Genomic DNA, 14,360 nt, shown 5'->3' with positions numbered 1-14,360 from the left:
GTAGGGAAACTACAGGCCAGAGCTACTGGAGCGTAAGTGCCAGCGAGGAATGATAGGAACAGAGCCTGCTCAGGTAGGCAGAGCCAGATCAGGTAGGCAGAGCCAGATCATAGAGGGTTCCACATGCCATCAGAAGTTTAGATGTGTTCCAATGCTGTGAAAGAACTTCTCCAGGGTATATATTTTTATCCATAGATTTTTATAACTTTTTTATGGCCCTGCTTCCCTTTAAAAATATCATCTTCTGATCTCTGAGGATTCTTCTTGAATTTTAAAGAAATCTAATACGTGTAGGAAAGATGGGACTCCATGGAAAAATTACAAAACCTCAGAATAAAATACAAAATTATTCTCTCAAATTGTACTATATCTTTGTTTATTCTGCTTATGAAGATATCTTGAATTGCTAAATGGGCTGAATAAATGAACTGTTTTAACCATCTTGTATGTTGAAGTTGAAGAGAAGTGCAAACCAAAACTAGATTTAAATTAAAACATTTGTCTCCGTTTATAAGACAGAAAATGGAATAGAGGTATCAGACGTGGTTCATTTTAATAAACACAGAAACTTGGCTTTGAAATCAGCTTCTCGTTTATGCTCCTCCAGCAGGTAAAAACTTCAGACACTGGTGGGCCATGAATTCAGCCACATCTGTGTGTGCTCATCGCCTCAGTTATGAGACCTACAGCCGTCGCAAAATACGAGTGTTAGGATATTCAGAGTAAGAGGCAGAATGCAAAGAAATTTTGGCTTTCATTAGTTGTTTTTTTTTATATAAATGTATTTATTTATTTTTGGCTGCGTTGGGTCTTCGTTGCTGCGTGCGGGCTTTCTCTAGGTGACGTGAAGGGGGGGCTACTGTTCATTGTGGTGCGCGGGCTTCTCATTGTGGTGGCTTCTCTTGTTGCGGAGCATGGGCTCTAGGCGCGCGGGCTTTGGTAGTTGTGGCACACAGACTTAGTTGCTGTGCGGCACGTGGAATCTTCCCGGACCAAGGCTCGAACCCGTTTCCCCTGCATTGGCAGGCGGATTCTTAACCACTGCACCACCAGGGAAGTCCCTTTCATTGGTTTTGATAATTGCAGTACTGTTTCCTCCACACTATTTTGGCTATGACTATTTAGGCATTAACTTGAGAGTAAATAGATGAAGGACATTTAGTTTTATTCTTCAACTTTCCTCATCTGAAATGTTTATAATGAATACTTAGATAAGAATTAATATGTATGAATTACTCGGAGGAGGTTTTCAGAAAATATCACAATTCAAACAAGGCTTCTCATAAAGAATGTGGAGTTTGATATCAGACAGTACTGGTACAAATTCTGGCTGTGCCATTAGTAGCTGTGTGACCTTGGGCTGATTAATTAACCTCACTGAGCCTAGGTTTCCAAATCTATTAAACAGAGATTAATCCATTTCTCAGGAACATTGTAGAGATTAGTGATAATCTTAGACACAGAGAGGTCATAGGTAAGATTATGGGCTCTAGAGCCAAGCTACCTGGATTTGAACCCTGGCACTGCACTTACTAGCTGCATGACCTTGGACACATTACCTAACCTCTCTGTCCTCAGTTTCCTTATCAGTTAAGAGGGAATGACAGAAGTTCATATCTCATAGTGGTTATTAGTTAATATTTGCAAAGTTCTTAGAACAGTGCCTGGTACATAGTTAGTGCTGGTTAAGGTTTCGTTAAATAAATTGGGGGCTTTTTGTTTTGTTTTTTAATATACTTATTTATTTACTTATCTATTTTGGCTGCGCTGGGTCTTAGTTTCCGCATGCAGACTTCTCAGTTGCAGCATGTGGACTTCTCAGTTGCGGCATGCAGACTCTTAGTTGCGACATGAGGGCTCCTTAGTTGTGGCATGTGAACTCTTAGTTGTGGCATACATGCGGGATCTAGTTCCCCGACCAGGGATCGAACCCAGGCCCCCTCATTGGGAACACGGAGTCTTACCCACTGGACCACCAGGGAAGTCCCAAATAAATTGTTAATTAAGGTTCCTGGCACCATGTAAACACTCATAAAATGTGGCTATTATTTGTATTCAGTGTATAATTGATTCCATGTGAAAACAAATTCTGAAAAGTTTGATAGCCATATAACCCCCCCATCGTGTATTTTTTTTTAATTACCAAGGTTTAAAGCCTTATTAATACAAATCTCAGAGGTACAAGGAAAGTTTATCATTTATATTCTAAATTGTCTCTGCTTGATATAAATTAATTTTTTTTTCTTAGCGGGACCTTCAGTGTAATTAGTAATGTGAAATAAGCCTGATTAATCTGACCTGTGCATCACAAGTCACTTGTCTTTAGCCCAAGAGGAGTGCTTCCCTTCTGAATTGACTATGATCTCTGAGTAGCCCATCATCTCTCATGATTGCTTCTAACAACCTTCCTGCTTATTAGAAGACCTTGAGACAGGGTTTCTGTATATATAATTCTAGTTTTGTGCCCTGGAACCGAAAAAGGGTGGGAGAGGCTGGAGCAGGTTTTGTTAGTAAAATATTTATTAAAAGTCTTCCATTTGTTATCTTCCTGCCACTAGTATTATGTAAAATGTGCAAAGAGCTTTTGCATCAACAGACATAATGAGACCTTGTCTTTATCCTTCAAGCCTACTTAGCACTAGCCGCACATGAAGCCTGGAATATGGAAGACAGCTCAAAGGGTTTTGTTTTCTTCTGTTTTGTGTTTCCTCTCTTCATCTCCCTCCTCCTCCCCACTCCATTTTGGGCTGAGGAAGAGCGTTTATTTGCTTCTTAGCTCACTGAACTCTCTCATTGGACAAATAGATGTCTCACAGTGGTCAGCAGGATCACATTTCATCTCAACTGTGATGATTGTTCTTGTGTCCTCTTGTCAGGTAGGGAGGGAATGACTGATGTTTGAAAGTAAACTGTGCAGCTGGCCTCTTGCTGGTGGGCAACAAGGTATGCAGTGACGTCAGCGTTGGCTGATCGGTATTCAGTTCGTGCAGTGGGTCAGCTCCGTCTCCACACTCTACTACCTTTCATTTGTCCGCTTTCATTTCCTCATAATTGTCTTCTTCGTTCCTATTATAATAACTACAAAAGATGTGTAACTCTTCAGCAAGACTGGATATCTGAATTCTACTGGTAATTTTAGAAACAAGGATAAATTTAACCCTAAAACCATCTGCTTCTCTGTAGGAGGATTTTTAAAATTATAAATTAGACATTATAGCACACTGCTGGAGATTAAAAATTGCCTTGGTTGTGTTGATTCCTAGAAATCATTTACTTTCTATTAGCTTGAAGATGGGTTTTCAATGTTTTGTTTGCTTTTTTCCTTTTTAAAATAATGACTTAATTGTTTACCTAACGACTTCTATTTAGTCTTTGTTATTTAAATATTAAATCTTGAAAGTATTTAGTAATTATAATTATTTTGCAGCAGTAAACAGCGACAAACTGTTTAACATTTATATCTTTTTCACAACCTCTGTTTCATTCTTTATTTCCCGGCTACTGGAAGAGTGGTCTGGGGACCAGCATGAGCATCACTTTGGATGTCTGTTAGAAATGCAGACTCTCAAGCCCACCCCTAGGCCTACTGAATCAGAATCTGCATTTTAGCGGGTTCCCCAGGTGATGTGTATGCATGCTAATGTTTGATCTATTTCACTCCGACAGTATTCACTAACGTGCTTTGTTCCCATCAGACAGTAATCAGCTTATTTACTCTGTGTAAGGCCCTGTTATTCCTAAAACGTTAGCCCTTTGCTAATGACGTTTGGGCACTGATAATTTATGTAATTTAGTGACGACAGTAATAATAATTGATTTTTGTTATCAGGAAGATTCAGGTCAGTCACTTTCAAAATATAAAGCAGAAAACAATAATAACAGTTCTAATACTGTTTTCAAATATATCCGTGGTCTGTTACTAGTTAGATAAGAGGTAATTAGAAGACTCAGCTTTTAAGGCCAAGTTGATTTCCATGAGAGTCAGTCAACACTAATTAACCTGTTCTGTGTTTAGAGACTCTACCCCAAACACTCTCTTCTATCAACCTTTTAGGCCACACAGAAACCAGGTGAGAAAATAGGGATATATCAGGAAATCTCAAAACTAACGTTAAAGTAAAACCTTGTAGTACATGCCTTAGCGTTGTAGGGATAGGAACATAAATCATCTCCACATGAAAAGGACAAGATGTGTCTATTTTAACACATTCTTAAAATCAATAATTTCTGAAATGAATGTAGGTGTATATTTGACATTTACTTTACAAACATCTTAATTATTCCCATTCACTTATTAAGGATGCTTTTAACATAGCATTCAATATTGTAGAGATGAGAAAGCCTTCACTTGTCAACTTCTGCTAGCAGAGGGATAAATTAGAAAATCTCTCATCTCTATATAATGTAAAGGATTTTTCCTGGGCTTATAACAGCCTTATCTCCAATTTTAAGTTGGATTAAACTTCTCTGACTATGAGGCCTTACAACAAAAAAACTAAAAACGACTTCTCTGGCTAGTGATGTTCTTAGAACATCTGTGGTATAGTAAAAAAAAAAAAAGAACACCTGGCTTGGAGTTCAAAGGCCCTGTATTTGAATACTGGCTAAGCCACTTGCAGCTGTAGATATTTGGGCAATTCTGTTAACTACTTTCAGCTTCAGTTTCCCCCTTTGTAAGGTAAGGACATTCATACCTCACAGGGCTGTCATCATGATTAAATGAGATAATGTATACAAAAATACCAAGTGTGTAATGCCTAGTCCAAAGTAGGCAAGACATAAATGGTTTTTGGATTTGATTATAACTCATACACCATGTTGAAGGACTAGTTGTCATTTTGTTTCAAAAACTTCTTATGATTTCATACCTTAAAATTGTGAAGCTAAGAGGTTCTTTGAGAAAGATTTGTCTTTTCCCTACTGTGCTCAAGAAATGTTGAAAATCTTGATTGATCTGACAAATTCAAGGTATATTATGAGTGAGAGTTCAAGCAATTACTCCCACCAATTACTCCCATACAAATGACAGATTACGGCAGAGGAAAAAAACTTCTTTATACCTTCAAAATTTTGTCAGAGTTGTTTAGTCAATCATGCATGAATAAAAATAGTATCAAAATAATGCTAGTCTGAACCCTGAATTGGAGTGAGAAGTATCAGTATGAATTCATGGGTTATTGTTTTTTCTTAATACATATACATATAGACAGGCACAAAAACAAATACAGCAGTGTCTGTGTGTGTGTGTGTGTGTGTGTGTGTGTGTATACACTGATAAGCATTCATACGTATATTTCCTCTGTTTGATGACAGGACCTAGACTCAGTGACAGCCCAGCTGCAGTGAGTACATCTAGGTCTTAGTCTTGGTTTCTAAATACCATTCCTCTGTAAAAGGAATCAGGGCTCCTTGGAAAAGCAGTTGATTCCTGGGATGGGGCAGGAAAGTACAAGGTGAGCCTGGAACATCTTCTGGTACCAAGAGATAAGGAAATACTTAAAATAAAATGAAATTTTAAAAGGATGGGGGCATGTTGAAAGGATACAAGAGCCAACCTGAATTAGCTCCTAGTGGCCAAAGCTGGAACTATTTAAGCATCAAAATAAATAACAATAGTATTGAATTATAACCCAAAGAATAAAATAAATACTTATGATGAATATAATATGACAGTATTGTAAAAAATAAACAAATAGTTCAATGAATAAATAAATAAGACGGGAAGAAGGGACAACTCTTGAAGAGTTGTAATTAATAACTGTAGAAGGAATGAGGGAAATGAAAGCTCACCGTTAGAACACCACAGTAATCATTGCTGCAATCAAGATCTGCCAATGAATGCTAAATTAATGGGTGAAAGTTTAAGGAGAAACAGGGTATATGTAGACTCAATGTATCTTTAAAATATTTATTAATCTCAAGGGGAAAAATGGTAACTTTATAATGGGGTAACCCAGAAGATACCACCTTAATCCATAGATCAAGGTTAACTCCACCAATAATTAAGCCATAATACCTGCACCCCCTCATGTGATGCCCTGAGAAGAGCACTTCACCTCTGTGATGTTCTTCCCAAAAAGCAATCATTTTAATCTAATCATGAGAAAACATCCAGCAAACCCAAACTGAGGACAGTCTACAAAATACCTGACCAGCACTGGTCATGGTCAAGAAAGACAAGGAAAGAGTGAGGAACTGTTAGAAATTAGAGAAGACTAAGGAGTCATGACAACTAAGTGCATTGTGGAACCCTGCACTGAGAGAGGACGTTAGAGAGAACACTGGCGAAATGTTAATGAAGTCCATGGTTTAATTAATAGTACTGAATCAGTGTTACTTTTTTTTTTAATTAATTAATTTTTTTTTTTTTTTGACTGTGTTGGGTCTTCGTTGCTGCGCGTGGGCTTTCTTTAGTTGCGGCGAGCGGGGGCTACTCTTCGTTGCGGTGCACGGGCTTCTCATTGCGGTGGCTTCTCTTGTTGCAGAGCACAGGCTCTAGTTGCGTGCAGGCTTCAGTAGTTGTGGTGCGCAGGCTCAGTAGCTTGGCTTATGGGCTCTAGAGCGCAGGCTCAGTAGTTGTGGCGCACGGGCTTAGTTGCTCCGAGGCATGTGGGATCTTCCCGGACCAGAGCTTGAACCCGTGTCCCCTGCATTGGCAGGCAGATTCTTAACCACTGCGCCACCAAAGAAGCCCAGTGTTACTTTCTTAGTTTTGATAATTTTACTAATATAGTTATGTAAAATGTTAACATTAGGGGAGGAAGTTGGATGAAGGGCATAGGGAATTCTCCTCACTTTATTGTTGCAACTCTTCTGTAAAACTATTTGGAAATTAAAAGTTAAAACTATCAAAGTGAATCCAACATAGCATGGCATACATTCTATGACAGAGAAACAGGAAGCAAAAAAGTGTCTGAGGGACACAGCAGCCATCATTTGAGGTATTAACTTGTAGATCAGAACATTAGAGAAGACATTAAACTAGACATTAAACTTTCCTTTCCAGCAAAGCCAGGCTGGGTCTGGGTCTAGCATAGAGAGGAATGCCCATGTGACTGTTTTCATAATACTTTTCAAAAGTCAGGTGTTAATGTGGGGTCTTTGATTATTCTCTGTTGTTATGAGACTATCTTCTGTGTTTGCACAGTGGTTGACACATGTATGCATTCAAATGTTTAATGAAGGAAGCAATGAATTTGGTTGGTGTGATGAAACAATAAATACCCATTCCACATGAATAAATAGTGATAAGAAAGAAATCCTGGGACTTCCCTGGTAGTCCAGTGGCTAAGACTCCACACTCCCAATGCAGGGGGCCCGGGTTTGATCCCTGGTCAGGGAACTAGATCCCACATGCTGCAACTAAGAGTTCGCATGCCACAACTAAAGATCCCACATGCTGCAACTAAGAGTTCGCATGCCACAACTAAAGATCCCACACGTGGCAACTAAGACCTGGAGCAGCCAAATAAATAATAAATAAATTTTTAGAAAAACATTAAAGAAAAGAAAAAAATCCTGCATAGCTCTGCCGTTTTCGTATTTCATCACTCTTGCTCGCCCCTCATTTCACTATATGCTTTTAGGCAGAAAGCTGCAGACTGTGAATGAAGCAAATTGTACAGATTCCTGTGAAGAGATAAAAAGGCTTTTATTTTTAAGTGTTTTCCCATTGCCACTTCTTAAACCTGACAATTATTAACCTGCTCAAAAATAGCTACATATCACTGTACCAGAGAAAGACATTAAGGTGGTTAATAGTGAGAGCTCTGTAGTCAGACTTGGTAAGTCTGCAATTTAGTGTAAGCTCTAGCAAGGTACTTAACTTTCTACCCTCACTCTCTCCTAAAATAAGGATACCTCATGGGGTTACTAAGAAGAAATTATCTTAGGAGAGCTTAGATCAGCTTCTGACACTTTTAAAAGAGACAAGGACAACATATTCATTCAGCAAACCTTTATTGAACAGCTGCTGTGTGCTGACAGCGTACTAAGTTCTAGGGGTACAGACATATATCATTTCCCCCCTTCTCTACTCTCAAGGAGTTTAGTCTGATAGAGAAGACAGATAAGTAAAACAAGAAGAAGAATTGTTATTCTTCTCTTCTGTTGAGTAGCTTACTCAGTGGCTACTGTTTATTGAGCACCTGCTTAGTTTCAATAGCAAGCCTAAAGCATTATTATGTTATCTACTTATGAGGTAAGTGTACTTATCTACATATACTCACTTATGTGAGTATATGTTACTCATAATAACTTTGTGAAGTGTAGACAATGTCCCCATTTTGCAAATGAGGAAACCAAGGCTGAGAAATTAAGTAATTTGCCTGAGATCACACAGCTAAGTGGAAAACCCAAGATTTGCCTGACTCCAAAGCTTTCCTTAACCCATACATCAGATGATTACAAATAAAATATTTAAGTGCTTTGACAGGGTTATAGAAGACATCTACATAAATGCTATTATAATAATTTTAATGAACCTGATTTTCTTTCGGTGCTTCTTTTAATGTTCCTACAGACTCAAGTTCCTGTTTTCTTCAGTTACCTACAGGAAATAGAAGTAACGTCTGTTTAGTACCCTTTTTCTTCTAAGTTAACAGGACGCTTTCTTTGTCCCAGATGTGTACAGCCAAGGTTGAGACTAGGCTACTACAGTCACCATGGTTCTTTCCTAGTTTTTGCTCTCTTCCTGCCTATGGAGTGTCCAGTGAGAGAGCCTAGGGGAGTAAAGAGTCCAGGCCGCCTTCCTGACAGACCTCTGTCCCAGTCACTCTTTGAGTTCGTTCTACAGGAGTCGGGGGAGGTTCAGAATGAAGGAGTTCTGGAATGATTCTCTGAAACGTTAAAACATTCCAATGCTATTTAGAGAGTATTCTCAACTTATATGTGCTAAAACTCATCCTGTGATTATGGTTTAAAGTACAGCAATTATTGGACCTATTTCATGATCTCCAAACACACTTCCCAGAGCTTCTTGGGCTTTTCTGTGTGAGTGAAAGTAACATTTTCCTCTTTAAATGTTATTTGAACATCTAGTCCTTGGATCGTTTGAGAGTATAGTTTTTCTAGAAAATTAGAAACACCTATCAATATGGACACATGGGTTGTGATGTGATGTGAGTGGTTAGTCCTAGAGGTGGAATTGAGAAGATAAGACCTCTCTGACAGTCATTTTGGAAAGCCGAGCGTAGGCCTGAACTGCAGTTACGTTGTGGAGGGAGGTGTTCTCATCACCTCGTACTCCTGGATGCCAAGGACAGGCCACAGCTGTGTTCCGCCAGGTTTAGATGCACCATCTCTTTCCCCACATGCACCATCTTTTCTCTTGTGAACGCTTAAGCTTCTCCACACTTTCTTTACCCTTCCTGTGTATTTTCTCAGGACCCTTTTCTCTGAAAGGCAGTAATTGGTAATGATGGCTTTGGGAGCTGACACTTCACATCTACTGTGCTCCAGGCATTTTACATTCTTAGTCTCATTTAATCCTCACGGCATCCTATCTGGGTAGGTGGATTATCCGCACACTTATAGATACAGAAAATAAGGTTCAGGAAAATTAAATAATTTACGTAGGGGCCTTGAGGCTAGAAGGTGGCAAAACTGGAAATCAGCTGTAGGTCTCCCTAGCTTCATAGATCGTACTCTGCCATGAGGCTGTGGTGTTGGGGATCATGACTGTTTCTGTTACTACCGCTTATGTCAGGGAGCTAAGAGAATGCCTCCCCTAAGGTACAGAAGTGCACCATAGTCTCAGGGTGTGAGTGGAGTGTGAGTTTCTGTTAACTCATTGGATCCCTGAAACAGCCTGCTGACTACGATGTTTCAGTGTGACAACTGGGGAGACTGAGGCTCACAAGGACTGAACGCACGTCACACAGCCAGTCAGTCTGGCGCTGGAGACTTGTTCCAGTCCCCTTGGGGCACCACCGAAAGCTCACTCTCCGTGCAGGGCGTACACCAGCCAGAGTAGAGCCAGTTCCCGTCACTGAGGTGTAGCCTTCAGCCAGGAGTCTGTTGCAGCATGAGACATTTTGGCTCTAACTTGCAAAACAACAGGAATTTGTTCCTTCACTAAGACCATGCGACTGTGTGAAGGCTTAGCAAAAGAGCACAAGCTTGCGTTTATACCAAATCTCACTGCATTTGTCTTATGCCGTAACTTTCATGCATATTGAAGGCATCTGAGTACAGTGTTTCCAGAGGGCATGCTGTTTATCAAAGCTGCAGATTCAGTGTGACTAATATCATAAGGGGAAGGCCATTAACTATTTTGAAGTATAATGCCACCGCATTCCATAAATGAGTAAACAAGTGACATTGGTGATAGGTGGCCTGTGGCTGGGCCACATGGCCATTGCATGTTAATGAGCTATTCAGATGAGTATCTGCCTAATTCAGGATGTGCGGGCCAACACTTAGAGAGTTGTTACTTAGGAAACTCTGTCCTCAGTTGCCTTAAAAGGTTATTTATCTTGCTAGCCTGGGGCTGTGAGAGCAGCCAGTCCCTTGGTTGTGTTTAGGTAAATATCTTAGAGTTTTACTCATTTGTTTCTTTTTTTATAAACCATATAAGCTCAAGAGCTCTTAATCATGGAGTAATTGAAATTCTAAGATTATCAAATTCAAGTTGATTGTCCATATCAGTGGATTTTTCTTTCAGCCTTAAAAATACAAGAGATAAAGTCTTTTTCCAGCCTCTCGCTCATTCTCTTTGAGAAGAAAACTTAATTCATTAACACATTCATTCAACAAATATTTACTGAATACTTAATATTTGCTATTCATTGTGCTAAGTGCTAAGGAAATGTCATAAGATACATGCCGTCGCATTCCCACAGAGTGAATAGTAGTGATATTGTTAATATAGCATATTATAAAATTATTAATGAGAAATTCAGTATAGTTTGAGAGCATAGATGAAAGTAACATTTATTTCCATCCCAATAGATTTCGGTTTTGGAAATTTCTTTAAAAGTGGTGAACTGCTGGCAACATGGTGTGGCAGCCCCCCTTATGCAGCCCCAGAAGTCTTTGAAGGGCAGCAGTATGAAGGACCACAGCTGGATATTTGGGTATTTCTTTGCTTTGCTGTGTTAAATGCATCTATAATGATAATACTTAGTACTCTGGCCCATCTCGGAATCTCTCAGTACCTAACACATAGTCAATAGTTCATACTTTCCCTGTCCACTGGACTATAATTAGTCAGAGCATCTTGAATTAGATTCTAGGAAAGAATTTCTAGGGAAAGATGTTATCATCCTAGTATCAGCAATGATTTAAAGTTTAGTAATCAAAATGATTTAATTTAATTCTTTTGGTATTTATTATAGGATGCTTTATTGCACTGGTCAGCATTTCAGATTTTTTTTTTTTTAATTCTGAGAAAATAGTAAATTCAAACAGGAATTTTTCAGTCCATATGATTTTAAGAGCCCTGAGGATATTTAGGAAAACAAAGAGTGTTTGAAGTTCTCAGTAGAAAAGAGACTGCATTGTTTTCTTCCCTAGAGCATGGGAGTTGTTCTTTACGTCCTTGTCTGTGGAGCTCTACCTTTTGATGGACCGACTCTTCCAATTTTGAGGCAGAGAGTGTTAGAAGGAAGATTCCGGATTCCGTATTTCATGTCAGAAGGTAACAACCTGTTTATCTTAAAATTATGCTTTACAGAATTTGTTCTGCAAATGAGTGCCTAAACAAAGCCTTCTCTTTTTCTAAGTTTGGGTGCCAAATAAAGTGACCGAGTCACTTTAAAAGCTGTAGAAATAAGTAACCCCTTCCATGAAGGTGAGAGAGATTCTAGCCTTCCTACTCATAACTGGAAACAGAAAGTTTCCCAGATTAAGAACAGCAAGTCTTCCCATTTACCCTTGTCTATAAATGTCCCAGGTTTATTTATATTTTTTATATATATTTATTGGAGTATAAATGCTTTACAATGTTGTGTTAGTTTCTGCTGTACAACAAAGTGAATCAGCTATATGCATACATATATCCCCATATCTCCTCCACCTTGCATCCCCCTCCCACCCTCCCTACCCCACTGCTCTAGGTCATCACAAAACATCCAGCTGATCTCCCTGTGCTATGCAGCAGCTTCCCGCTAGCCATCCGTTTTACATTTGGTAGTGTCGATGTGTCAGTGCTACTCTCTCACTTCGTCCCAGTTTACCCTCGCCCCCCCCGCCCGTGTCCTCAATTCCATTCTCTAGTAGGGCTGCATCTTTATTCCTGCCCTGCCACTAGGTTCATCAGTATTGTTTTTTTAGATTCCATATATGTGTATTAGCGTACGGTATTTGTTTTTCTCTTTCTGACTTACTTAACTCTGTATAACAGACTCTAGGTCTATACACCTCATTACAAATGACCCAATTTCGTTCCTTTTTATGGCTGAGTAATATTCCATTGTATATATGTACCACATCTTCTTTATCCATTCATCTGTCAGCAGACATTTAGGTTACTTCCATGTCCTGGCTATGGTAAATAGCGCTGCAGTGAAAATTGTGGTACATGTATCTTTTTGAATTACGGTTTTCTCAGGGTATATGCCTAGTTGTGGGATTGCTGGGTGATATGGTAGTTCTATTTTTAGTTTTTTAAGGAACCTCCATACTGTTCTCCATAGTGGCTCTATCAATTTACATTCCCACCAACAGTGCAGGAGGGTTCCCTTTTCTCCACACCCTCTCTAGCATTTATTGTTTGTAGATTTTTTGATGATGGCCATTCTGACCGGTGTGAGGTGATACCTCATCTTTTCCGACCACAAGGCTAGGAGACTAGATATCAATTACAGGAAAAAAACTAAAAAATACAAACACATGGAGGCTAAACAATACGCTACTAAACAACCAGGTTTATTTTAGACTTAGAGAAGCATTTTGTAGATACAGATTCACAACCATTTCACTCTAAGTATGAAATGGATTTTCCCACATCTTTTGGTGGGAAGTTACAAAATTAAATTTTTTAATTAAATTTAAAACCAACTAGCGAAACTATTGAATTAAGATGAAGTGTCATAATCCCTTCCACTCTTGTATTGGCTTGCTGCATGGGCAGCAGTTAAATTTACTTGGTTTAGATTTTGGTTTTCATCCTTAACTTGCTTGTTCCTGGTAACAGAAGTAATGTTCTAGTAGTTAAGAGGATAGATTTTGGAACCAGACCACCTGGTTTTCATCCTGAGTCCACCACTTACTGGCAGTCTGGCCTTGGCAAGTTATATCTCTGTGCTTCAGTTTCCTCAGTCTATAAAATGGAAATAACAATAGTTTCTAACAGGGGTATTGTGGGGATTAATTAAATTAAGCTCTGTAAAGCTCTTAGCATGGTGCCTAGAACATAGCAAGTGATAAAAGGCTAGTTTACGTGGGGGTAGTAAAGAATATGATGTCAGCTCAGAGAATAAGCTAGTGCCCAGGGTTGCAGCAGTGCAGTTTACTTAGTGTCATCAGAAGTGACTAGTGTTTCATGTACATTTTTCTCAGTTGCACTGATACGGAGAATAGCAACAGTCCCTTGGAGAACTCTGGCCTCACTTAATAGCCTTAGTGTATCAGCCTCGGAAGTGACTGTAAGGAACTGTTTATTATTTGCTTTTTCTAGGAAGAAGGCTTGTTTTTTTCTTTAGTGGAAATCTGAGTCTGTGTCTAGATATTGTAAGTTGAGAAATTCAGTAAAAAGATGCATTAAGTACAGAATTGGATAGACCTACACCCTCCTGTTTTTCCTTAAGTATTCATTCACGGTGATGGTTAATTTTGTGTGCCAGCATTCATCATGTGAACTTGACAAATACGAGTAGCCTTCAGGTATTCATTTATTCATTTGACCTTCTGCTTTCCAGTGGGCACTGTGGAGGATACAGAGATTAACACCATTGTACAAAGTCACATGAGTCAAGTAAATACCCCAAAGTGCAAGGTGATTTACGTGACTTTTGTAACATTGTGTTTTCTGTAGATTGTGAGCACCTTATTCGAAGGATGTTGGTCCTAGACCCGTCCAAACGGCTAACCATAGCTCAAATCAAGGAGCATAAGTGGATGCTCGTAGAAGTTCCTGTACAGAGACCTGTTCTCTATCCACAAGGGCAAGAAAATGAGCCATCCATTGGGGAGTTTAATGAACAGGTTCTGCGATTGATGCACGGCCTTGGAATAGATCAACAGAAAACCATTGAGGTAAAGTGGTCAGAGATTCGACTAAAGAAATTTTAGGACTCTGTTGTACTTAGTAACTTGAAATTTCATGCTCATACCTGTCATCCTGGTCTTTTAGCCATCCCAGTACCTAGGCCTGCTGTTCAGTGTTCCCTGAAGATTTCATCACACTATATTTATGTTTG

At 39.2% G+C, this 14,360-nt stretch overlaps 1 protein-coding gene across 4 annotated transcripts in view; it reads left to right on the top strand.

The window, feature by feature from the left end:
* SIK2 (salt inducible kinase 2) overlaps positions 1–14,360 on the top strand; it is a 132,515-nt gene that overhangs the window by 92,246 nt on the left and 25,909 nt on the right. For all 4 annotated transcript variants that reach the window (XM_007172995.3, XM_057552246.1, XM_057552247.1 and 1 more), the window contains exons 5-7: positions 10,951–11,075; positions 11,515–11,638; positions 13,976–14,196. In XM_007172995.3, coding sequence (XP_007173057.3) covers positions 10,951–11,075; positions 11,515–11,638; positions 13,976–14,196 — 470 coding nt within the window. The remainder of the gene's footprint in view (positions 1–10,950; positions 11,076–11,514; positions 11,639–13,975; positions 14,197–14,360) is intronic.

This window comes from Balaenoptera acutorostrata, chromosome 9 (assembly GCF_949987535.1).
Source record: "Balaenoptera acutorostrata chromosome 9, mBalAcu1.1, whole genome shotgun sequence".
In the NCBI taxonomy this organism is placed as follows: Eukaryota; Metazoa; Chordata; class Mammalia; order Artiodactyla; family Balaenopteridae; genus Balaenoptera; species Balaenoptera acutorostrata.
This window is presented reverse-complemented; position numbering and strand designations above follow the sequence as displayed.